At 36.4% G+C, this 27,799-nt stretch overlaps 1 protein-coding gene across 1 annotated transcript in view; it reads right to left on the bottom strand.

Annotated features, from left to right (window-relative positions):
* Positions 1 to 27,799, bottom strand: part of CFAP54 (cilia and flagella associated protein 54) — a gene marked incomplete at its 3' end in the record, with an annotated part of 282,789 nt that overhangs the window by 45,234 nt on the left and 209,756 nt on the right. Inside the window, exons 60-63 of the mRNA XM_081309497.1 lie at positions 22,362 to 22,460; positions 21,540 to 21,681; positions 5,107 to 5,280; positions 2,625 to 2,848 (exon numbers count right to left, since the gene is read on the bottom strand). Of these exons, the coding sequence (XP_081165623.1) occupies positions 2,625 to 2,848; positions 5,107 to 5,280; positions 21,540 to 21,681; positions 22,362 to 22,460 (639 nt within the window). The remainder of the gene's footprint in view (positions 1 to 2,624; positions 2,849 to 5,106; positions 5,281 to 21,539; positions 21,682 to 22,361; positions 22,461 to 27,799) is intronic.

Here is a 27,799-nt window from a genome sequence, read left to right as displayed (position 1 = left end):
CCTAACATGTATGAGGCACTGGGTTTGATTCTCAGCACCACATATAAATAAATAAATAAAATAAATGTCCATGGACAACTAAAAACATGTTTTTTTTTAAGAGCTAGATGGTGAAAGTTGAAGTAGAAAGAGTTCAAAATAAAGAAGAATTTTTCTGGTTTTGAAAGTATTCTGCAAAAGTAAATCAATTTGTTCATTTTACAAATATGTAATGGACATGTCATGTCCACTTGGGTTTTTCTGCTTGAATCTCAAACTGAGTCTACAAAGCAGAACTTTGTAGAACTTTGCTGGTCATCCTGCCTCCCTCAGAGCTACTGATGGTGTCGCCATGTTCCAGGGAGCAGAAGTTCTAATGGCAGAATAATTTCTGCCAGTCCATCTTATTTGCTTTCCATATCCAAAGGCTCATCAAATAGTTGTGGAGGTGGTTTCCAACTTTACTGAAACAATTGTCTTTTATAGCTATCTTTTCCTTTCCATTGTGATCACAAGCTTCATTTCTCTATCATCTCTTTCTTAGATGAGTCCTTTTCCTCTATTCTTTGTCCCCTATATACTAACATGTTTCAATTTTCACATTCTTTCTGACACTTTTTTCCTAAAAAAAAAAAAGCATCTCTGAAATAACTTAATTCTTTTGGTCTAATTTTATGTCTTTCTCTTCTCCCATATCAAGACTATGTATAGGGACTATGTCTTCTCCATCCTTTCTTTATATCAACTACGAGTTGCTCTGGTGTATTGTATTATGTTTGTTGAATACTAAATTTTAGGCACATATTCCTATTTTTAAACAGAACCCTTTACTTTTTTAGCATCTGATATTCCAGCAATTTTGATTGCTTATTCAAATATTCAAATCACTATTATTTAAGACCCTAGGTGTGTCAATTAAAAAAAAAACTTCACTCATATTCCCCTTTTTATATCTTTTCAACAGGTTGGTTGCTTTTGTTTTGCTTTTGTGGTACTGGAGATTGAACCCAGGGTCTCATGCATACTAGTCAGGTGATCTACCACCGAGCTAATTTAATAACTTTCCAAAGGTAAAAAAATCTTCTAACTTTTACCTTATTTAAAATTTCTACCTCTATTTTCTATTTGCATTCACAACTGTAAAAAGTACACACCCTGAATTTTTATTATATATTTAAAACAAAGGTACAGAAATGAAGTATAAATTAGAAACTTTGACTAGAGAGGGGTGATATTGAAATTTGTGTCACTTCTTGGCAAAATGGCTGCCTGAGAGACGTTTTGTGCAGGAATGTAGAAAAGTCTGAGAGAAATTCAAGGTTTATGAAAACAAGAAGACAGAACATTTGAAATGTGAACTGTCCTGAAAATCTAGGCTGTATGTTTCACCTGCCTAAATAGTAAAACAAAAATGAGCATTCCCTAAAACTGGAAATGGAGATCTCTGTGCCAATACAGGGGTTCATGCACTTCCTTCAGACTTGTGAGGACGAATTCTAAGAAGTTTTAAATACCGTAGAGACTCAAAAAATTAGACAATAAGAAAACAAATAACCCAATCAACAAATGGGCCAAGGACATGAACAAACACTTCACAGAGGAGGACATACAATCAATAAACAAGTACATGAAAAAATGCTCACCATCTCTAGCAGTCAAGGAAATGCAAATCAAAACCACCCTAAGATACCACCTCACCCCAGTAAGATTGGCAGCCATGATGAAGTCAAACAACAATGAGTGCTGGCGAGGATGTGGGGAAAAGGGTACTCTTGTACATTGCTGGTGGGACTGCAAACGGGTGCGGCCAATTTGGAAAGCAGTATGGAGATTCCTGGGAAAGCTGGGAATGGAACCACCATTTGACCCAGCTATTGCCCTTCTCGGACTATTTCCTGAAGACCTTAAAAGAGCACACTACAAGGATACTGCCACATCGATGTCCATAGCAGCACAATTCACAATTGCTAGACTGTGGAATCAACCCAGATGCCCTTCAATAGATGAATGGATAAAAAAAAATGTGGCATTTATACACCATGGAGTATTACACAGCACTAAAAAATGACAAAATCACGGAATTTGCAGGGAAATGGATGGCACTAGAGCAGATTATGCTTAGTGAAGCTAGCCAATCCCTAAAAAACAAATACCAAATGTCTTCTTTGATATAATGAGAGCAACTAAGAACAGAACAGGGAGGAAGAGCAGGAAGAAAAGATTAACATTAAACAGAGTCATGAGGTGGGAGGGAAAGGGAGAAAAAAAGGGAAATCACATGGAAATGGAGGGAGCCCCTCATTGTTATACAAAATTACATATAAGAGGTTATGGGGGGAATGGGATAACAAACATGGAGGGAAATGAATTACAGTAGATGGGGTAGAGAGAGAAGATGGGAGGGGAGGGGAAGGGGGATAGTAGAGGTTAGGAAAGGTAGCAGAATACAACAGTCACTAATATGGCAGTATGTAAAAATGTGATGTGTAACCGATGTGATTCTGCAATCTGTATTTGGGGTAAAAATGGGAGTTCATAACCCACTTGATTCTAATGTATGAAATATGATATGTCAAGAGCTTTGTAATGTTGTGAACAACCAATAAAAAAAAATACCGTAGAGATTTAATGTTTTAAAAACTTACCTTGGCTATTGTGTCATATAGGACTCTCTCTGCAAGATGTGGTTTTTCCAATCCTAGAAAAAGTTCTTTTGGGAATTCATCAATACAAGACGACGAATATAGCTGTAAGTGCTTTTTAAGAAAAAAATGCATTTCTTTTTCACGTAAAATCAGTTCGGAGTTATAAAGGGATGTGAGAAGCGTATCATCTGGCAAGGAAATTCCAGATACTGGCTTTGCAGATGCTTAAGGAAGAAAAATACTTGAATTAGACTCCTGCTAGGTGACAGAATGTCTTGATGTTGCTGGTTTGTGTGCTAACCACTGCTCTGTATATCTCTGACAGTCAGGGACCATCAAGGTGACAAAAAGGCAGATAGATGCCTTCCCCAGGCCCTAACTCTTAGTCTATTACCCATTGAAAGTATTATATGGGTTTCCCCTACCCTACCCATTCTCCCAAGAAATCTATTTACCACAGAGACAAGGTGCCTCATAAAAGCCAGGGTGCCTTTGCCACAATGTCTCCAAGAATAGATTAGATGTGAGAATGAAACTGTTGGGAGCCCCCCAAAAGGACAGAGGTCAAACAACCTCCTGGGCCCTTTACCTGCTATTGATTGAAAGCACCGTATAGGATTTCATTCGCCCACACACTTTGCTCCCTCAGCAGCTGCAACAGCCTCAAACCAGGATGTTTGCACAAGAAAAAGAACATCTTCTGACACTGCGCCCATAACCAGTGGAGAAACTCCCAGGATATGGCCCACCCTGCAACCCCACACAAGAATGAAAGCTTGCCCCATTTCTTATGTCCAGGGACCAGCCTGGTAGTGCTGTTCCCTTTCTCCTCCAGGTGAACCCCCACCCCAGTTAAAGCCTGGGCCGCTTGTTCCGCTTACTTGGCTTGGTTTCATTTCTATTATCACCAAATCAGAAACTTTCCTCTCAGGCATCATCCCCAAGCCAGCGAGGCGCTGCCAATCATCTTCCTGATTTTAGAGCTAATACACTAATGGAGTTACTTTTTTTGTCAAAGGCAGGAAAGAAAATTTCAGAGGCACATGGGATATCACTTCCAGTGTTGAGTAATAATAATAGTACCATGTATTCTGTCTACCTGTCTTTTGGGGGATTCCCCCCAAACAGACCCCAAAGCAAGATTTTAGGTTCAGGTGATTTATTTGAAAAGTGATCTCAAGGAGCATAAGTGGAGGAACGGGCAAACTGGGATGGGGGAAACATGAGCTAATAAATGTGAGTCAATGAATGGGCTACAACTATGGGCAACGAGGATTCGATCCTCCTGAGACCTCTTGAAAAACCAAGGAGATTTAGTCCCAGTACGAGACAGAAGCCCAACTGTTTGTCTAGCCATTCCCAGCCTCGTTAGTTGAAAGTTATCCTAGTTATGTGGACTGCCTGACACCTCCAAGCTGTCCTGGAGTTTCCAAGAAAACCCAGCGCAGAAGCAGTGAGGGTGTTTGACATGGGACATGTCCACAGGTGAATCAGAGGCTAGCTAGGTTGCTGCAGGGCAGGGCGTCACCAGAGCTGGCTGTACTGCCTCGTGTCCACCTCCTTCCTCTCTGTACTTCCACTGCTCTAGGCCCCATCACCATGAAATTTTTAGCCCTGTCACCTTTCTGAGCACTTGCTTATCCCACTGCTAACTCCTGATACCTGAGTCGGTCACTCTGTAATTCAGCCTATTTTCCCTGCTGACTTCCTCACTGCTGGACCTTAGCGTGGGTCAAACTGTCTTTTCTGTTTGTGCTCAGCAACACTGTGTCACTGACGTCATAGGCACAGATAATCCATGATAATGTACATTCTTACAAAACCACAAGAGGGACTGATAGGAAGCAGACTTTACCAGTCTTTCTAGATATTCTGTAAACAGTCATTTAAAAAAGAAAACTCAACAAGAACAGCAACGCTCCACAGGGTTAAATAGCCCATCTTAAGCTATGCATTTCTTCTCTTTTTCATACTGGATACTGGAATACTGGTTTCTCTAAAGCCAAACTTTTATCCTATTTATTTCATAAGTTGTCACATTGTGATCACTGTTTCCAAACCATCTTGAGCCATGGACCAACCACTCTGGCATTCTTGGAAAGCATCAGGATGTTTCTATATCATAGTGAAATAAAATATATAAAATTTCTAAGGAAACCAATTACATTGAAATACTTTCTACCGAAAGGCCCATGAATTCCAGATTAAGTACCCCTGAAATTTTTATCTTCTGACAAGAGATTACTTGTGCCAGGCAGCCAGGCATGGTGATACATGCTTATAATCTCAGCTACTCAGGAGGGGAGGCTGAGGTGGGAGGATCTCAAGTTCAATGCAGTCCTTGACAGGAAGGAAGGATGGAAAGAAGGAAGGGAGGGAGGGAGGGAGGGAGGGAGGAGGAATTTCATAGTTCTAAATAACAAATAGGACCTAAATAGGAACCAGAAAGGAATATGTTCTTTTTTAACACATTGAAACCTACCTAGCAATTTGTTCATGTTATTGATTCTTTGTAGATGTATATAGTAGCGCAGGAGAAGGACCCATGTAATTTCTACTTTGGTCTGAATCTTTGTTCTAGCATCTGTGTTGTCAGAGATGTCATTATTTTGGTGCAAAACTACACAGCAATTCTGGAAGGCAACTTCATAGTTATCTGAAAGTAAAAAAAAAATTTAAATAATACAATGTTATACTTTTCTTGAAAACAACCAAATGCAGAAAAAAATGCAGAACTTATAAGGGAAGGACTGACACATGAGCATATGTTCAATGAAGACACTTTTGTGTCTCAAAGATTTCAGATACAATGTTAACTGACAAATCACAGACTGAGAAAAGATAATAAGAACACATATGAATTATCTGTCTCTATATAAAAATACCTAAGAAAAATGTTCAGTAATCAAATTTCAATAGGCTAGTCTCTCTCTCTCTCTCTCTCTCTCTCTCTCTCTCTCTCTCACACACACACACACACACACACATTTAACAAGTAATTCATAGAAAAGTAAACCCAAATGACAAAATAATTTAGCCTCACTAAAAATCAAGGGCATGCAAATTAGGATGAAATGCCATTTCACATAGACATTAAAATATGGAAATAATAATATTAGTTATAATTTGAAGAAACTAGAATGTTCAGATACAATTATGATTGCAGCTTTTGGGGAAAGCAATTTGGTAGGCTCTCATAAAACTTAAACACATATATGTACAAAGTCTTGCTCAAAGATTGCCGCAGCCCAGCTGGCTGGGCAAAATAGCTGGGGGGTGACGGGCAACTTGTGTAGATTGATAGAGCAGGAGTAGGAGCCGTTTATTGTAGGACAGGAGGTGTATATATACATTCCACACAGCTTATCTTAATTAACTTATCTAGTTTGTAAACTAGATACAGCAGTCAACCAATAAGGAATTTCCACACTTAATGGCTCGCTGGCGTTACTTCACAAACCACTCCCTCTGGCAAAATGCCAGGCAACATCCTGACTTGTTTACAGACCCTAACAAAAGATGTTTATGGGAGTTTTATAGTTTCAAACAATTCAAGTCAATTCATTTGATTTCATTTATGAGGAGGAATGAATCAGATCTATAAGGAAGAAAATAGAAGAGTAGAGTCTCATTTCAAATCCCAGCAGTATTTCTCAGCAAAATATGAACTTGAATCTCTCTGTGCTTTGGTCCTCTCTGAGCTTTTGATTTTTCTGAGTCTATTCTTTAAAATGGGCATGTTGCAAGTGGTTATAGAGAGAATTTGAAGACATACAATGAGTTAAAAAAACAGGTCCCAGACACATTTGGAATATGATACCATTTACTGAATTTTTTCCCTCTCTTGCTCTGTAAATATGTATAGCTCACAGTTGTCCTTTACCATTTAAATGTGGATATTATGTATCCTATAATGTATTGTTAATTTTATCTTTTGGGGACTTTTTTGGGAGAGAAATTGCATGCATTTATCTTTTTCCATTAAAATTTATTCAGGCTCATGAATATAGCTATAATTAATTGACAATTTTTCATTACCATATATTATTCCTTTAAATGAATATATTGTAATTTATTTATCTATTCTAATGTTGATGTACATAGGGTTTCTTTCTGAATTTGTTTTGTTTTTGTCTTTGTTATTATGAACAAGGCTGCTATGAATATGTTACTACATATTATCTAGTACATAAGTACACAAATTACCTTAAAGTGGAAGTAATGAGGTAGTTCTTTTTCAGGTGTTTTTTTTTTTTTAATCAATCTTGGCTTTTGCTTTTCTATATAAAGTTTAGTATCAGGTTGTTAAATTACACAAAATAAAACTTGATGAATTGTTACTGCAACTACATTTTTTAAAAAATATTTTTTAGTTGTAGTTGGACACAATACCTTTATTTTATTTATTTATTTTTATGTGGTGCTGAGGAGGGTACCCAGTGCCTCACATGTGCCAGGGAAGGGCTCTACCACTGAGCTACAACCCCAGCTCCAAAACTACATTGTTTATAAATCATTTTTAGAAAACGTACTTGGCATGTTACCAATATCGAGTGTTCTTATATACCTTTGTTTTCTGGACTTTTTTCAACAAAATTTTATAATTTTTGTTGTATAACTTTTGTTAGATTTATCTTTTGATGTTTTATATATTTTATAGTGATTATAATATCTTTTTTAAATGTATTGCCTGTTTAAAATTTATAGAAATAGAATTTTACACCGATTGATTCTTACTGTCTGTAGTTTTGGGGAATTAGCTGTGTCAATATGTCATAGCTAATGACAGATTTTTTTTCTTGCCTATTACTTATTTTGTAAAATTTCTTTTCCCTTTAATACTGTGCAAGGCAGGAATTCCAGAACAATTTTGAACCAAAGTGGTGATAATATTTTTTGCTCCTGCTTTTAAAGGGGACAGTGTTTGCATATGAATATTGAGTATAAATGCAGTAGGTTTTTTCCTCACTTATAACTTTTTCAAATTAAGTAAATTTACTTTAATTCCTAGTTTTAGACTCATGAATGATTGAATTTTATTAAATTTTTGTGCATTTATTTGAGAGGATGAGTATTTTTCTCTTCTAATCAGTTAATGTAGTGATTTAGTTTAATAGATCTTCTAATACTAAATCATATTTGCATTTCTGAAAGTAACCCAATTTTACATGTTGTATCTTTTAATGAGCTGCTTATTTTCACCATACATTTACTGAAATTCTCGCCAGGTGTGGTGGCACATGCCTGTAATCCCAGCAGCTTGGGAGGCCGAGGCAGGAAGATCGAGAGTTCAAAGCCAACCCCAGCAAGAGCAAGGTGCTAGGCAACTCAGTGAGACCCTGTCTCTAAATAAAATACAAAATAGGACTGGGGATGTGATGTTTCCTGTACAACCACTCTTTTGACTTCAAAATTTTTATACTTACAGCACCAAATTTAGTACCCCTATTTTTATATATCAACATTGTTCTAAAAGCTCTCTTTCTAGTTCCACCAAATGTAAATAATCTCTTGATGTCATACTTTGTGATCTAAAAGTATCTACTCCCTTCCTTTTCCTTGTTAGCCTGTTTTCAAAGTTGATAACATTGAAGATCTGTTCTGTCTCCATAAAGAATCCTTCCTTATTTTACCTCTAAGTTGAAAATCAATAAATACTTAAAATTATTATAACTTCATAAGGACTGTTGACTTCCTTAAGACAAAATTTCTTTCACGAAGGGTAAATGCTGCAATCTTGAGACTCACAAAGGATTAATTTCTTAGCATAAAGATCAAATGGATTGTTTTTACTCATACCAGTCTCAAAATCATGTCATATTCTAATTCACTTCATGTTTGGGCCATGGATTCTTAAAGAACATTCTCCATTATAATTTCTGGATGTCTTTTTTACTCCCTTGTGGAGGAAAGTAATATTGTATTCTTTACCATATTCTTAATATGATAATATCTAGCTTTTTAGTTATTTTTTCTGCTGCCTAGAATCCATCCATGCTGCTTCAAGACATTCCTGACCTCACAAACTTGCCAACCTACTTTGTGCGGATGTATTTCCAGTTTGCTGCATAGTAGGAAGCCCTGAGGTCCTGCCTTTCCTTCTCTCCCGCCCTCCTTTCTGTTGCTTCCTTTCTTCATGTGCAACTTTGTACACTGGGGGTGCATTCTCAAGAATGTGCACCAATAAATGTGCACCAAAAGTAAACTATTTGCATCCTTACAAAGCCCTCATACTTGACTCATGATTTAGTTAAATATATGATTTCAGTAGAAACTCATCTTCCCCTAAAACTTCAAGGACCTTGCTCTCCTGCTTTCTAGCACCAATCATTGATGGCAAGAAGCCTGATGCCAACAAATGCTCATTCCTTTCCAGTGGACCTGAATTTCCTCCCTCTGGAATATATTCCATCAACTCTTATTATTATTTGTGGTGATTTAATATTTCATTTGGGGTCCAGGTCTAGGTCCTTTCTTATTTATGCTGCTTTGAAAATGGTAAGACCTTTCAACTTGAAGAATCATCTCTCCCTTCAGTCTTGGCAAGGACTGTGATGACTGCTTCCTAACTTCTCCCATGCCTATATCATGAATGCCTATTAATTAAATGTTGAAACGTCTTTTTATTGAGTTTCTCTCAGTCTCTTCCCCTCCCTCCCCAGTCCCCCACTTCTCTGATCCTATGTTAAGTGGGCACTTGATTTATGATGGACATAACCTTTAGTGATGTAAAGAAAGGAGTTCATTTCAATATAGGGTTCTGGGTTTAAAAAAAAATACCTTGGAGAGTTTCTAAGCTACATACTAAAATATGCACACCCCATGACCAGGAATCCCACTCCTTGGCATGTACATAAAAATGCACACATCTGTGTTTCCCGTGTCCTGTACGAGTATGTTCATAGAGGCATTATTCATTACAGCCCCAAATGTGCATCAATATTAGGATGGATAATAAGCTGTATATTACATCCACAAAGAGGATAATCTTTTTTTTTTTTTAAAGAGAGAGTGAGAGAGGAGAGAGAGAGAGAGAGAGAGAGAGAGAGAGAGAGAGAGAGAGAATTTTTAATATTTATTTATTTTTTTAGTTCTCGGCGGACACAACATCTTTGTTTGTATGTGGTGCTGAGGCTCGAACCCGGGCCGCACGCATGCCAGGCGAGCGCGCTACCGCTTGAGCCACATCCCCAGCCCAAAGAGGATAATCTTACAAACAAAACACCGAACAAAAGTAGCCAAACAATAGAATATGGACTGTACTATTTCATTTTTACAAAATTTAAAAATTGGCCAAACTAATCTGCCTGTCAGAAATCAGAAGAAAGGGAGATTGCTAGAGGCCAGAGAGGGGCATGGTATAGACCTCCTGGATGTTGGTCTTGTTCTATTTATGGATCCAGGGTTGGTTAGACGGGCATTTCCTGGGAAATTGTTCATGAAATTTTTATCTGCATGATTTGTGTTCCTTTCTATATTTATATTAAAAGAGTGAAACGTTTATTTAAAAAAAAACACTAGTTTGTGGTGACTTCTAGTTTGAAAATGTTCATGTAGTACTGGCAAAACCTCTTTTCCTCCTGGAAATCACCCCTAAACAACAAAGAAAATAAGTAACAAAAACAGAAATTCTACTTTCAGTAAAATCAGGGAAGAGCTAAAACCCTAAACCACAAAATGTTTGGAGTCATGCCCAAAGTCGTTGTCCTCGAGAGTAAAAAGGAGGAGGCAGATGACGAAAGAGAGGTGTTCATCTCAGAAAGAAACAGCAGAGTATACTTGATGATGACCTGCACATTTTTTAATACTATTATGCAGCCAACAAGTTGGAACCAACTGCTCACAGTTTAAAGAAAAAGGAAATAAACATTATAAATGTAACATATGTAATAATCCAAAAAATTATTTGTTACAGCTTTTCAAATAATGGAAAAGCCAGTGGAGTATCATGTAGAGTAAGTTAGAGAAATTCCCTCAGCTAGAGAAATTCCCTCAAAAACCTAGATACTAATAAAGCATTGTACCCATGGTGTTGCCAAATGTCCATCCTGAGGTCTAAGACCTACGTGTTCTGGGTGCAGTAATCACCACCAGGTCAAAATCCAAAGAACTCACAGCACTTTCCAATAATAAAAACACCTGGATTAAAGATGCTGTTGCAGACTCAGGACTCAGTTCATAATTTGTCTGCAGAATTATACTTTGCCTTACAAATGGCTCAAATTTACAGATGTGGCTGGACTTAAAAGTTTTTCTCATATATGTCTAAAGGTATTAGCACCAACTATCCCAAGAGGACCTCCTTTCATGTGAATGATCGACAATAATGCAAAAAAAAAAAAAATACTCAACATGCTGAAGAGTTTTTCTGAATGTAGTGGTTTACCCTGGAACAATTGTGCTGCCATTTGCACTGAGGGCAAAGGCAGACATTAGTCATACTGGTAACTTGGCAGGAACCTCGGGAGGTGGTAGCGCCTAATTGTACTAGTGATCTTGGCATTCTTCATGTCAAATGAATAAATTAATTAAAATGCTAGTTTCACTTAAGAATACTACTGATGAAGCCGTGAAAGTTATTAACTATCCACACTGCTGATGTTGTTTGTGATAAATGGGACTGCATACAAAGCACTTCTGTGGCATACTGAAATATAAAGGCTGTCTCCAGGAAAAGCACTTAGTGACTGCTGGAGGTGAAATCTGAATGTGTTCCTTCTTTCCCTCACAAAATGCCATTTTGACTTGAAAGAACAACTGACAAGACAAACTAAGTGCTTTAAGACTTAGGTGGGGGGCAAACATTTTCTCAAAAATGAAAGAAGCAAGCATGACTTGAAGGAAAATAATGAACGATGTTTGCTACCAAAGATAAAATTCAAGTTTTCAAGTGGAAAGTTTGAATTTTGGAAAACTTATATTTACTACCATGAATTTTCCAGTACTTAGACTTTTCTGATTGGAATGATGGTGATATTCAAATTTTTTGAGTTTTAAATATTGCCCAAGGAAATGTACTGACATTTAGAAGTTCCGCATAACTCAAGGAACCAAAAATTTCCAAATGTCTAATATATAATGTTACAAAATAATGTATGAGTAAAAGAGTTACTGAAACTTCAAAGATAGACTAAAGTATTTTTTTACAAAAACTTCACTAATATGGTTTCAGAGTCTACACTTGCGTTTAAGAAACTAACTCTGATGGAGATCTAATATGGTCTCCAAAAAGAATATCCATCATCATGTGAAGAGGCTTTTGAAATGCTTCTCGTTTCTAACTACATACTGTGTGCAGCTGGATTTTCTTTACTTATTTCAGCCAAAATTATATGACAACAGAGTGACTACAGAAGTAGGTATAGGAGTTCAACTACCTTTTATTTAGTGAGGCATTACAGAGATATGTAATGTGCTAACTTGTAATGGGTTTATTATGATATATTTTAACTTAATTAACTTTATTTTTCAGTTTTAATTTCTAATATGACATTATCTTTTCCACAGTAATAGATCTGTTTAAAATTTTCACCATTACTTAGGTAAATTATGTTTTCTAGAAAGTTATAAATTTTATAGCTTTTCTAATTTACTTGCTTAGAGTTGAGCAAGAATCCCTAATATTTTAATGTGTCAATATCAGGGACTACTTTACTAATATTTATCATTTGTGAGGGTTTTTTGCTATAATTAATTTTTCTCAAAGAGTTGACAAATATTTTAATATTTTTCCCCCATTACAACTTTTGAGTTTTGTTTCCTAATGTCCCTCTCTTCAAAGAAATATATAAAACATATATACTTACATATAACATGTATACATACATAGTAAAATTATACAAAATAATAACATCAAGTATGCCATTCCTCCCATATTAATAAATTAAAATTGATTGAAATCACCTGTTATGAGAAAAATACTGTTGAGTTTTATAACAAAAGAAAATCCAACTTTATATTCTATAAAATAAACATGTAAACTAAAATTATTTAGAACAGTTGAAAATAAAAGGATGGGAGTATGTATGATAGGAAAATGTAAACCAAAAGAAAGAAGTATTTATGAACCTAGTTATCAAAGTAAAATTCTACCCCCAAAGTAAAACAAAGATAGGACAATTGACAATAAAGGTATAATTTTTCAGGATGTACCTCACGCAATAGAGTATCAACAGTAAGAAAACAAAAACTAAAGCTATAGGAGAAGCCAGAGAATTATATTCATAGTAGAAGAACTTTACTTTCTCCAGAGAGTGTCAAACTATAACCCATGGGATAAATCTAGACCATGCATGTTCTTGTAAGACCCATGAGCTAAGAATAGTTTACATATTTTTTAATGGTTGAAAAATATGTAAATAAGTAATACTATTTTGTGATACATGAAATTCATATGCCAGTGTCCACAAGTAAAGTCTTAATGGAATGCAGCTACACTCATTCATTATGTTTTATCTAGGGCTCCTCTCAGGCTACACAGAGCTGATCACTTGCAACAGAGAACAAAACGCTAAGATATTTACCACATGATCCTTTATGGAAAACAGCTTCTGATTCAAACCATGTTCATGAAAGACCAAGTGAAGAATATTATTTAAGGATAATCAAATAAATATGGTGACATAAATAACTTTTGTACATTAAAATAACATCTAATAGAAATGTAATAAAAAATTGACACCACTAATAAAAAGATAAAATATCTAAAAACAAACCTAACATGAAAATATAAGATCTATTTCAAGAAAATGTTAAAATACTACTGAAAATTTGAATTAAAAAATATAAAGGGTACATAATACTTTGTTAAGATAATTCAATAAAATAAAATATAAGCTATTTATAGGTTAATATCTAAATGTAATACAACTCTACGACTCCAGTAAAAATATAAGAAGATTTTTTTTAAATAAACAAGTTGCTTCCAGACTTTTTAAAAAGAGCCATAAAAGCCAATTTTGGAAAAAAGAATAGGGTGGGGAATTTACCCTAATCCATATTAAATTTATTCTTATAAGACCATAATAATTGAAAGAATATAGTATTAAAGCCTGAACAGATTAATAGGAACTAAAAGAAAAGTACAGAAATAGGGTATTCACCTGGGAATACTAAATTAGTATCCATTTGACACACTTTTCGTATTCCAAATAGACTTCCATAAATTATTGAAAAAATCTGAGTAGGAAGGACCTTTCAACTGACAATCCAGAAGCTATCAAAGAAAACATTAATAATTTTCTGTTATGTAGAAAGAAAAAGTTTCTTCATAGGACAGAAGTATCACTAAAACGATTAAATAACAACTGATAAATTAGAAAAATTCATTTGAAAATAACATCAAGTTAACATGTTGAGTTCCATAATAAAGGGCCTCTACAAAAAAGAAGAGAAAAATCTCAAGATGGGCAAAAATTATGAGCAGAGTTCACAGAAAGGATGCTCAATCTTCATCCTAGTAAGAGATGCATAATTAAAACTAAACCTTTTTTTCTCCCACCATGTAAAAAATGTTTTAAAAGTGTCTACAATGTGCTTGTGTCAGCAAGGGTGTCGGGAAATAAAACACCTCCTATTAATTGGTGACAGAAGTACAAACTGGCATACTATTATTAGAAGACTTTTGGTGAAATTGACCTATAAAATGACCCTTTGATCTAGAGATTTCACTTATGGAAATTGACCAGTAGATACACCAGTCTATATACACAATGACATGTATATATGTAATGTGTATATACATGTGATATATATGTAATAGATGTACATGCAATAATAGAGGAATGAAAACTAAATATCAAAAGAAAACTAATTAATTATGCTATGACTATATCAAGGAATGTTATACAGCCAAAAAATCTATGTATTGATAAGAAAAAAATACCAAGATATATTCATATTAAGTTAAAGGAAAAAAGAAAAGAGAAGCAATATTGTATACAGTTATACTGCTATTTGTACTTTAAAGGAAAAAAAATATAACAATGTATTCATGTATATACCAGATTGATTTACTCAACATCTCATCTCCAAGTACTTTCCTAAACTGAAGATATCATTTTAAAAAAATCACATTTCCAAGATTTGATGACTTCAGTGCGTTCAGAAAAGACTTGAACTTGGAACTGGGTTAAATGATGAGACAAGAATGGATGCATCTCTGGTGGGTGTGGATTTTGGCAGAGGTGATATGATTCTTGAGCCTACAGCTACAGCAGCAGCTTCCTATGTTGTAGGCAAATTCCTGACTCTACAACTTCCTTTATAAAACAAAACAGCAGCTCCTTTGGTGACTTAGTCACTTCTGGACTCTTAGCTAAGAATGTTTCTTTAGCTTTCCCAGTGACTCTGAAAGTCCTTTAATCAGTCTCTGTTTGAATGAACTGGAGTGGATCTGACCTCTACACGGGAACTCTGACAGTTCAGATGAGCATGAAATAATGGTGACGGGGAACACAAGGAACTGATTGTGGAAGGCAGATGAGGTCCCGTAAAGATGTTTGCTTCCTGTCCCCAGAACCTGTTACTACGTTAGGTTATAGGACAAAGGAGAATTAAAATTGCCAAATTAAATTAAGGCTGCCTATCAATTGTCATGGAGATGGGGATATTATCCTGGGTTATCCAGGTGGGCCCAGTGTCATCACAGGGTTCTTCTATGCGGAAGCTGGAGGCAGAAGAGTAAGAATGTCAGAGAGATTTGGAGATTCTACTTGCCTGGCTTGAAAGATGAAGGAAAAGCGAGAAGAGAGAGAGAGAGAGAGAGAGAGAGAGAGAGAGAGAGAGAGAGAGAGAGAGAGAGAGATTGATTGATTGATTTCAGGTGGCCTCTAGGAGCCAAAAAATGCAAGGAAATAGGTTCTCGCCTACAGCCTGCCAGGAAAGTTGCCCTGTACATACTTCTACTAGCCCATTGAGGCTCATTTTGGACATATGACCTCCAGAATTATAATAAATTCAGTCATTTTAAGGCATGAATTTGTTGTGGATAGTCACCACAGGGACAGGACACTGACACAGGTAATACTGCTTCTGGGGAGAACTGAGTCAGGTACAGAGAAGGTGGAGAGAAGCCTCTCCACACCCTTTATCTCTTTTGTGTTTTGATACTTGAGAATAAATGTCATCTGTTCTTTAATGCTCCAGAGAAAACTTAAGAGCAGTTCACTTTGGGTTCCTTATACAAAAGGTGCTTTTTCTAATGAATGATTTCAATTATTTTCTTTTTCTTTATGGATCCAAAGTATCACCAGAATTTCTCCAGATACAATCTGAGCAATAATCATCTTCAGAAGAACTGGGAATGGTAGAGGGGAAGTCCCTGGTGACCTGAGGAGTATACAGTAGTTTCCTGTCTGCCTCAGCCAGAGCTCCCTGGGTCTCCCCAGTTCTGAGCTGGTATTTCTGCTGATTTCCCTACACCATTCAAGTGGTATGAATTTTGGCCTTTTAACCTAAAGTGGGTTTCCAATTTCTTCCAAGTGGCTTCTTTTCTTCCTTGATAGTAAACATTTGACATGACCCCTACGTCTACTCAGGCTAGTAGGCAAGGTATTTCTATGCAGTTAGCTGAGTTCTGACTGCCCCCCTTTGTAGGGTCTTTTTTCCAGGACTCTTCCATGGACAGGTATTAAAGTCTCAGCCCTCACTGTCAGTCCTAATGCTAATTCTTCTTCATTGAGGGCTTGAGGTTCAGCACCTACTTACAAATCCACCATTTTACTTTGTAAACTTGGAATTTCCCTATTCTGGCTTTAGGCTCAGCTACAAATTAAAACAATTTCTCTTCCCTTCTATCTAGCATGGCTGTTATGTTTTGGTTGGAATGAGCAGAAGCATCTTCTATGTCATTTCAGTCCAATCCACCCAACAGGCTGACAAGAAGCATCAATTCTTCTCTTTGATTTCCTTACATTTTCTAATCACACCCAACATAATGATCAATGTCACAGTCTTCAGAATTGGATAGACAAGGGTTTGTATTGGCAATTAAATATTGTTCAAGTTACATAACTTCTCTGAGCCCCTTGTCTCATTTATAGATGTGCATAATGACACTCTTAGAGGATTTTCCTAAAGAATAAATGAAATCAAGCAAGAAATCACCCTCAAAGAGCACTAGATGCTATTCATCCCAGTACCTCTAGCATTCTGGCTTTCTACTGTTGTGTCAGTCATTGACTGCTGAGGCCCTACTAAGGGGTCAAAAACCCTGATATGTTTCTGTTTATTCCCCAAAGGAAAAAATCTTCCTCTCCATCTTCAGGATAGCATTCCATTGCCCTCATTTGAAATTATTTTCTCACAAGTGCCATTGTTGTTTCTTGTTTCTCACAAGTGCCATTGTTGTTTCTTGTTTCTTGTTTTGTATGGGTGACTCTGCCTGGAAAAGTTGCTTCATACTTAGTTCAAGGAAATTGCTAAGAATGTGCAATTTCTTTTCCTTGGTCATTGCACTATCTCTTCTTGGATTTAAGGGATGGATGTGGATATCTCTGAGTGGAATTTCTAGGACTTTTGCAGACATTGGATTGAGAAGCTCTGTTTTGATGAGGCTGGATCTAATCAGAACTGAATAGTTTCACCTATGATACTCTGAACTGATATAGTATACACACATACACCCACACATACACACATGCTATTAACATCACAACTGCTAGCACAGGTGATTTTCCTTCATCCCCACATAAAAGTGATGTAATTATTTGGGATTTAATTAATTTATCACTCTAGTTGCCTGTTACTATGGGGAACTGTATCTTAGGGGAATAGAAAAATGGGAGATATCAGAGGCATTGAGCCCATGTCTCTGAACCAGGGGCAAGTTGTAAAGGAGAAATAAATCATAATTTTTAAGGTAAGATTTGCTCTATTTCAAGAGACAAAACACATATTAAGGGTCAATAGTGATTCTCAGTTCCACTCCATATATCTGTTTGTATTCTGACAATAGGTTCGCCAACATTAATTTTTAGCATGACATGCATTTATATTTTTCTGTGAATTATGTGTATTTAGTTGCAAGAGGTTGCATCTGAGACCTCCAATCCAAAATGCAGAATTTAATAATTTTTATCCCAGATGAATTTTTTAGTAAGGCCACAAGAAAACCAAGACAAAAGAATTGTTTATACTTGAATATAACTGCAAAGTAGGCATCTGATAATTTTTTTTTTGCAATGAATCTAAATATGGTCTCATACTGCCAGAGATCATTTCACAGTCTCTGTTTTTCTAAGACAATGTAAAGAATACTTGAAAATTGGACCAGTGAATCACTGGATTCTTTTATTGTTCTACAGATTACTTTCAGGTTCTGGCTAGATGATATACAGTCCATTCTCCACATATGACTAGTCTATTGTGTCATCATGCTTCTGGTCATGAATTTCTCTGCTGAAAATGTTTGCTTCCCTTCCTGCTGTAGTTTAGAAATGTGGTGTCCCCCAAAAGCTCATGTGTGAGAGAATGCAAGAAATTTCAGAGATGAAATGATTAGGTTGTGAGAGCCTTAACCTAATCAGTGCATTTTTCAACTGGTAGGGATTAACTGGGTGGTAACTGTAGGCAGGTAGGCTGTGGATGAAGAAGGGGGGTCACTGAGGGTGAGCCTTTAGGGTTTATGTTTTGTCTATGGTTTAGAGGGGTCTCTCCTTCCTGCCTGTCATGTTCTGAGCTTCTTTTCTCCACTACACCTTTCTGCCATGATATTCTGCTGCAGCTCAGCACAGAGCAAAGGAGTAGGCCACCTATGGGCTGAGACTTCCAAAACCAGGAGCCCCAAATAAACTATTCCTCCTCTAAAATTTTTTTCTAGTCAGGTCTTTTGGTCATAGCAATGAAAAAGCTGACTAAGCACCTCATTTCTGGTACTTCATGTCAATTTACAACTGCCCCAGAATCCACTTCTCCTAGAAAACTATGTTGCTAAGGAACTCTCTCATGCCATCCGGCCTGTGTCCAATCTCCTCAAAGGCATATGTTAATTCTGCCTTCACTAAGATGGTCCTCTTGAGAGATGAATTTATGTGAATTCAGTATGTACTCATGTTCTAATTGTCCATGACCAAAAGCTCATGGAAGGCAAGACCCTGCCTCCTTGATGTGTTTTCTGACTCCTTCCCTCTGGACCAAAGCATCTAGTACAGGACTGGGGTTATATATAGCTTAGTGGGACAGTACGTGGGTAGTAAGCATGAGTCCCTGAGTTCACTCCCCAGGATCAAAAAAGACAAAGGAAAAAGCATGCAAGAAAAAAAAAAAAAAGAAAGAAAGAAATATCTGATCCAGTAGATGCAGTACTTTGTAAAGAGTAACGATGAATTTGTTCACCACCTCATGTATAGATCAATGCTAATATTGTTTAAAGCTAAGATGGGTGAGAAGGTTTATTCTGGATGATAATTTATGTTAATGCCAAGAAAATTAAACAAGTTTTGTTTGTTGTTGTTAAGAGATTTTCCCCGCTGGCAATTCATTATGATATGAACTCCACTGACATCTGTGTATTTGTGGCCATCAGGTGGGAATTCAGAACCTCCATCCAACCCAAACACTGAAGAGAGGAAAGCCATCAACATGCATTAATTATCAGCCTGCCAGGAAAAGACTGGAGGGCAAAATTATTATTCTTTAGGCAAGGCAAAATGCAAAATAGATTTGACTTTAACATTTCATAATTTCATAGTTTAAATAGTAAAGTAGTGGTAATGGTACAAAATGGAAATGGGGGAAAATATGGAATATGCTAGGAAAGCCACTAAAATGGAACAAGAAAGCATAATTTCTAGTATTAAACTGAGATGAAGACTACTCAGCTGAATCAGCTAACATCATTTGGTTTAAAGGATGCCATTCTCCGTGGTGTGCCCATAGATGACATCGTTAATTGATCATGGCAGCACCTTTTTCCTGACTTTCCATGCAGAGGTTCAGAATTCTGCTCAGGCAGCCACTAGTCATAGACTGAACTCATCATGTTTGGTGGTTAGATCATCATTCAGTAACCATTCACACCCTTCTCCCTGCTCTACAAGCAGAGTATATTTCCCTCCCTCTTTCATATCGGACTTGACCATATGACTTACTATACCAATAGGAAAGGATAGGAATAGAGGCCTTCAATGTTCCTGAGTGATTTGGCTCGTGGCTCTTTGGCCCTGGCATGTGCCATGAGAAGAGCATGCTCCAGGTGGCCATTGTCTCTTTAGCTTGGGCCTCACAACAACTGTACATGAAGTCCACCTGAGCCTGACTGCAGGCTGCAGCAGAACATTTGAGTATAAGAATCAATTCTTCTTGTTGACAGTCACTGAGTTTAGGATCCATCTTAGATGAGACTTATTTTTTTATCTCTGTCCTAAAAACTGGTAGAGCAGAAGAAAATGACTAGAATACAGTAGATACATCTTCCAGGATTAATAAAGAGCTGTTATGAAGAATAAACAGCTATGGAGGAAGCTTTGAGGCATTGTCTTAAAAGTTTAGTTTAAAAATTGCCCCGTCTCCCAATAAGGCTGCAAGAAATTAAAAGATTTGACAGAACAAGGATTCCAATTGAGATCTCTTTGGTTATGAATACTGTATTCTTTTTGTAACAAAACAATAAATGTGTGATTATGAGAGATGCACTGGGAACCTGGGAGATATGAGCTTCCAGGCAGTGTCAAGCAAAAAAGGTCATGACCAGTTCCTCCTGGTTGCAGGGCGGCTCTGCACCAGATCAATGGCTTTATCTCTAGAGAACCCAAGTGTGGGGACTCTAGCGAGCACTCCATGTGAAGTTAGATGATGGTCCAGAAACCTGATGAAATAAAATGCTACCAGGCATAAAGGAAACACAAATATAAAAACGAAGCCTTACTATAAAAAGTCTATCTGATGGTTTGACCTCAGGCAATTCCTAGGTTGGGAAACAGTCCTAGTCCCCTGTTCTTCAGAGTAGAGTTTAGGAAGGGGGGAATTTCAGATGTTAACTCTTCAGTGGAGGTTGACCCTTTGGCCAAGTAAACTGTCACTTACAGATGTGGTTTCAGAAGGTTTGGAAGGCCACTGCCACCCCTTCAGGTTAAAGGGAAAAATCTTCATCTCTTTTGGCTCAATGCTCAGCTCATGCCAAACAAAATCAGGTATTAATGTTACAGAAAAGTCCGTCTCAAAGTAGACTTTAGCACCTTAGTTCTTAGCACTTATTCAAGTGCTTAGCACACAAGAAGCCCTTAATGAATATTTTTTGAAGGAATGAGTAGACAAACATGTAAATTTTTATGTTATTGCTGATCTAACTTAGAGATATATATTAGAGTTTACAAAATAACAAGGAAGTCATAAAGAAGCAAAAATAAAAATAGTAGTTAGGTCAAATTTAAATTCTGCTAACCTCTCATTCACTAATTCACTTAACAACTATTAACACTGGATGCCCGCTCTGTGCAAGCAACTGTATAATTTGTTGTAGATGGTAACTAAACATCAGGAAGCTGATGATAATTAATGAATGAAGGAGATCAAACACATCCTTGAATGTATACGTAAATGTGAAATATCTAAGGAAAAGAATAATGAGTCACGTGAAAGTGAGAGTGAACATGCATTTTAGATAGAGGATCGGGGAAGGCCCTTCAAGCAAACATTCCCCAAAGGACCCCCTTGATACGTGAACTGTAAAATAAGCAAATATTAAGAAATACCACTTTTTCACAGAGTCCAAGTTGAGTGACTTGTGCACAGGTGCAGTGAACAAACAGCCCTCTCTTTTGGAAGCTGGCCCTAGGACCCCTACCCATCCCGGAGGCTCCTCAAACCATGATCCTTATAAGCTAAAAGCCAACAAAACACAATTAAGTTTTCAGAACTTGTTTATATATTACATATATCAGTTTTTTTGTAAAATATGTAGACATTCAAACATACCAAGCAAATAATCTGTGTATGAAGACAAAATGTCCACAGTGGCAAACTCTGGGATATTTGGCAATACCATTTGATTGACTTCGTCAGTTCTAGCATTCTTCTTTCCAATAAGTAGGTTAATTGCTAGCACAGCTTCACTGACCTATAATTAATACATAAATTAGAATTCACAAAGATAAGTTTTCTGATTCATATATCATCCAATAGGTAAATGCTATGGATTGAATGTGTCCCCCTAAGTTCATGTGCATTGGAAACTAGATCCCCAATGTGGTGGTATTAGGAGGTGGGACATTTAGGAGGAGATTAGGCCATGAGAGCTCTGCCCTCATGAATGGATCAATGCAGCAATCATCTGAGTTGGTTGTCCTCTCTCTCTGGCTCTTCTACCTTCTACCATGGGATGATGTAGCAAGAAGGCCCTTGAAAGATGCTGGTCCCTTAATCTTGGACTTCCCTGCCTTCAGAACTATGAGTCAGTAAATTTCTGTTTATTGTAAATTAACAGTCAAATAAACAATTTAATTAATGTATAAGTATTTTATACAATCTACCTCACCTGCCTACGGAATATATTTGCCAACATGTCAGTATGCATATATGTGTATGCACCAATATTTTCATTAAAGAAAAATTACAACATAGATTAAAAACACTATACACTATAGAGTATTTCTAATCTTTCCAAATAAGCATAATTGACACAAATCCCAAAGAATGTGAAAATTTCTTTTCTCTTAGATACATTGTGCTGCCTTAATAGCAAATAGGAGAATAACAATATGATGTTAATAAGAAAAATTAAATAAGAATCACACCAACCTGTGCCGCAGCCCTTATTGCAATCCAGACCAGTGAATTGTATATTTCTATTATATCTATTGTTGATTCCTTAATAGAACTATGCCTTCTGAAAAGAAGCTAAAAACATTAAAAATGTTTTATGATATATAAATACATCATAAAGTTTCTTGATAAATCTCATCATCTAAAGATGACATTTTGGTTGAATTAACTATATAACCATTAAGAATAATAATGTATCTATAAAAGATATTAAAATCTATTAAGGAAAGAAAAAAAATTACAAAATTCCACGCACACACATATTCCCTGTACATATAAGCTGAGAAAATTATTAACAATGATTATTCCAACTTTTAAGTTTGATTAAATTAATTTTACAATTTTTCTAATTTTTTTATAATGAACTTGCATTGTTTGTGTAATATACAAATAAAAATGTCACTTTAAGTAAAATCAAATGCTGTTTTAATAGAGGGTCTGTAGATTGAGTACACTGTGGGTAAATGTGCCAGAAATGGGAATGTTACTCATAAGTTTTTGATAAGTATGTGCTATAATTTTCTAACCAGGAAAATGTTAAAAGGGCACTATTATAAAGTTCCATAGAATATCAAAAAAGAAGCAATGAGTGGGAACATTTTTTACTATGGGTATATATCTATATAACTGTCTATACACACATACACCCTCTTTCAGGTTCATACACACACACACAAACACATATATTTTAAAAAAAGAAAGGCAGTGGCGACTATGGCTCTAAGCAGTGAGCACAAGGTGTTAATGGGGCTATGTAATCAAGTGTTGGGCTTAGAGGAGGAAGGTACCAGACAGATCTGCCTGTGGGAGATCAAGCAATACAGCCCTGTTCCAAGATAAGAAGACCCTAAACACTAGCTGAGTGGAACTACTTACACTCTGGGGTAGCAACTGCCAGCTTACTGGCTATAAGAAAGTCAATGTACAGAAGTGAACAGAAACTCCACCAGTAAGACATTATCTGTTTTACATTTTTAAAGATAACTAAAGTAAATAGTAATAGTTATCTGATAGTTAATGTTTTTTTCCAAAATAGGGTTTTACTAAGTTGCTGAAGCTGGCTTTAAACTTGTAACCCTCTTATCTCAGCCTCCTAGTGGCTGGAATTATAAATGTACATGACTGTGCCCAGTTCAATAGTCATTTCTTTTCTTCTTTTTTTTTTTTTTTTTTTTGTTGTTGTTGTTGTTACTAGGGGTTGAACCCAGGGGCACTTAACCACCGAGCCACATCCCTGGCCCTTTTTATTTATTTATTTTTTTTTATTTTGAGACAGGGTCTCACTAAGTTGCTTAAGGCCTCACTAAGTTGCTGAGGCTGGTTTTGAACTCTCAATCCTTCTACGTCAGCCTCCGAGTCACTGGGATTACAGGTGTGTGTGCTATCACACCCAGCAAGTCTTTTCTTGAGATTTAAATAATCTGAATAGAGATAACTATTACAACAGTCCCCTATATTCTAATTTTTTGGTGAACATATTTTGATCAACTCTTTAATCTTCAAGAAAACTGCAGAATATAACAAACAACAACAACGACAACAAAATATTCATTTTACTTCTGTCTAGAAGACTTCCAAGGGAAAAGAAAGGCAATTGGGGCTGGGGTTATGGCTCAGCAGGAGAGTGCTCACTTAGCCCATGTGAGGCTCTAGGTTCGATCCTCAGCACCACATAAAAAAATTGTTATTATGTCCAATTACAATACACATGCGCGCGCGCATTCACGCACACACACACACACACACACACACACACACACACATTTTAAAAAAAGAAAGGCAATGGCTACTATGGCTCTAAGCAGTGAGCACAAGGTGTTAATGGGGCTATGTAATCAAGTGTTGGGCTTAGAGGAGGAAGGTACCAGACAGATCTGCCTGTGGGAGATCAAGCAGTACAGCCCTGTTCCAAGATAAGAAGACCCTAAACACTAGCTGAGTGGAACCACTTACACTCTGGGGTAGCAACTGCCAGCTTACTGGCTATATAAACTTGAAGAATTTGCCTACTTAATTCTGGAAACAAGACTAATAGGCATGAAACAAAGAATACAGAATAACACTAAATAACTATAATGTGCGGACAATTAGGGACCCAGGCAATTTGAAAAGGAAAAAAAAAAAGGCCCTTCTTACTTGAGAGGAAAGCTTCAATAAGGAGGTTGGGCTTGAGCTAAGTCTGGAAAAACTGGTCTGGGAAAGAATATGGTGGGCATTTTTTAGATGAATAGGGGTCAGCTCACATAAATATGACAGAAAAAGGGAAAAAAAACAAGTAGTTTGGAAAGGAAGTAAAAGTGTCTTTGCAGAAGACATGTTCTTATTTGTAGAAAATTCTAGTACACACACATAACAATAGAATCAAGGTCACAAGATATGAAATGCAACAATACACACAAGACAACTATATTTCTATATTCTATACACTAGCTATAAACAATCTGAAAATAAAAATCCTAAAAAGTCCATTCATAATAGAAGTAAACTTAATAAACATGTATAAGACTTTTGTGCTAAAAAGTAAAACCCATATTCAGAGAAATTAAATAAGTTCTAAATAAACCAAGAGACAATTCATATTCATGAATTAGAAGAGTTAATAGACTCAACACAAAAAAACAAAGAAAGATCCCAAAGATCCTATTTGTTTTGTTGTTTTGCAGAAATTGATAAGCAGATCCTAAAATGTGTATGAAAATGCACAGGACTCAAATTAACTAAGACAATTTTGAAAAGGAAAAACATAATTAGTTGGAGGACATGCACTCTCCAATTTAAAAACTTACTAAAAGCTACAGTAACAAAGGCAGTGAATAACCCCATAAAGTTAGATCAATGCAACTTTAAGGTAGACTTAGAGATCTTAGATGTGCCGCCAAAAGCACAATCAGCTAAAGAAAAATAAAGATAAATCTAACCTCATTAAAACTAAAAACTTTTATGTCTCCAAAAGCACTATTAGCTATATGAAAATACAAGCTACCATCTGGGAGAAAATATTTTGCAAATCATGTATTGATAAAAGACTTTTATCTAGAAAAAAGATATGCCCTTGACAACTCAATGATAAAAAAGACAAATGACCCAAATGTAAAAAATGGGCAAAGGATCTGAAATAGACGCTTCTCCAAAGAAGACAGCAAATTGACAATAAGCACATAAAAGGATCTCAGCATCATTAGCCATAGGGACAAAACCATAGAGATACCACCTCATACCCACCAGGATGGCACCATCACAAAGGTGAATAAAAAGTGTTACCAGGGGTATAGAGAAATGGAAGCCCTTATACTCTGCTGTAGGATTGCCAAATGGGGCAGTCACTTTGGAAAATGATCTGAAAGATCATGAAATGGCTAAATCTATAGCTTCCATCTGATCCAACAATTCCACTCTTAGATATATACCAAGAGAACAGAAAGAGTATCTCCATGCTGAAAGGTGAAGATAAAGTCAAAGCAACATTAAGCCTAACAGACAAAAAATAAATAAATAAAACAATTCAAGTGTCCACCAACTGTCAAATTGATACGAAAACAGTCTCTCTATATAATAGAATACTATTGACAGTAAAAAGGAATAAACTTGTTACAAGCTATACATGGGTGAACCTCAAAAACATTACATGAGGTGAAAGAAGCAGGCACAAAACACGATACCTTGTAGGATTCCATTTACAGTAAATGCCTGTGAAAGGCAAATAGTTTTGTAGTTGTATGGGGCTGGGGTAGGAGAAGGATTGACTGCAAATGGGCACAAGGGATCATTTTGGGGATGGTGGAGATGTTCTAAAACTGGATGGGGATAACAGCTGTGCAACCCTGTAAACTGGAGTCCTAAAATAGGTTAGTTTCATGGATGGAAATTGTATGTCAATTAAGTCTTATTTAAAAGTATGCATGCTGATCTCTCTGAACTACTTTTCTCCCACTTAACTACTTGGAAAATTCCACTCATTCTTCAAAAATTCATCTCATCTTGGAAGCCTTCTCCAGCATTCCCCCAAAGCAGAATTATGTTGCCCGACTTTGCCACCTTGACATATTGTGTTTACAGTCCTTATCACATTGCAGTACAATTTTGCCTCTTCCTTGCCAGATTCTGTACTCCTTGGGGAAAGACAGCAATGTGCCTGACATATGAAGACCTCAATAAGTGTTTGGTTGACAAATGAATAAATGAATATTGCAGAACTAGTAAATTCAACCTAACAGATAATTATTAAACACATACTATGTAAAAAATACTTTTAGAAAGAATGTAGATGTTTGGCTGAATTATATAACAAGAGATAATAGTTTCATTTTTTGAGTGTTTATTATGTGCAAGGCAATTAACCTTGTTTATTCTCCTGACCTCTCTAAGAGGCACATGCCATCCATCATCTCTATTTCAGAGGTGAAGAAACCAGGAATGGAAAGGCCCCAGTCACATGGGGGGTATGTCAGGAAGCTGGGGTTCAAACCCCAAACTGCATGATATGGACAGTTCACAAAAGTGAAAAACAATGTTTCTTAAGGATTCATAGTGTTGTCTGTATTTGGACAAATTTCAAATGCTTTATTTCAATGGTCTTGTATTTCTGAATGAAATGTTTCTATTTGTTTTTGGCTGTCTTCTGTGCTTCATGAGACTTGCTAAAATGTTTATTCTGTGTCAAGATATATAGAAAAGAATAATAATATTATATGGAATCACTACTCTTTTCATTCAAATCCTAACTTATTTATGCTCTTAATTTTAAGAACTTCTCTAGTATGGGCTAAAAAATGTGGTATGTTATTATCGTACCATCATATTAATTTGTATTGCCACTTGCTATGGAAACAAAATATTTATTCTCTTACTGGAAATAAACATGTTTATCATACCACAAAAAGTAACTTTTTCTAGTATGTAATTATTTTAATTTAAAAAAATAGGTGCCATCCACATAAGGCAACTACCATATAAATAATTCAACTGAGAGTCTACCTGCCTAAAGGTTTTAAATCATGTTTATGTTGTCCCCAAAATTAGAGACTTGATACCAACATTTTCTGCAAAGATCTCTTTGGGGAGTCAAGTGATTATTAAGTAAGGATGATCATCTATTGAAATTTAAAAAGTAAAATGACTGAGCTCATACACCTCAAAGCTGCCTGAGTTGACTCCTTCCTCTAGGATCTCCCTCAGTCTAGATCCTTAATACTCAAGTGTAGCCCAAGACCACCAGCATCAGTATTACCTGGGAGTTTGTTAGAAACACCAAACTGCCTCAGTCTGGCTGGGCACAGAATCACGAGCCACTCAAGCAGGAACAAAACTTTATTTTTGAAAAAGCCGCCAATACTCCGTACGCGCTGGCAAGCCAAAACCGGTACACACACACACACACACACACACACACACATGCACGCAAGCATCTACCGGAA

This window comes from Spermophilus citellus (genome assembly GCF_964194105.1).
Source record: "Spermophilus citellus genome assembly, chromosome: 10".
Classification (NCBI taxonomy): domain Eukaryota; kingdom Metazoa; phylum Chordata; class Mammalia; order Rodentia; family Sciuridae; genus Spermophilus; species Spermophilus citellus.
Note: the sequence above shows the minus strand (reverse complement) of the source record. Positions and strands in the feature narration are given on the sequence as shown.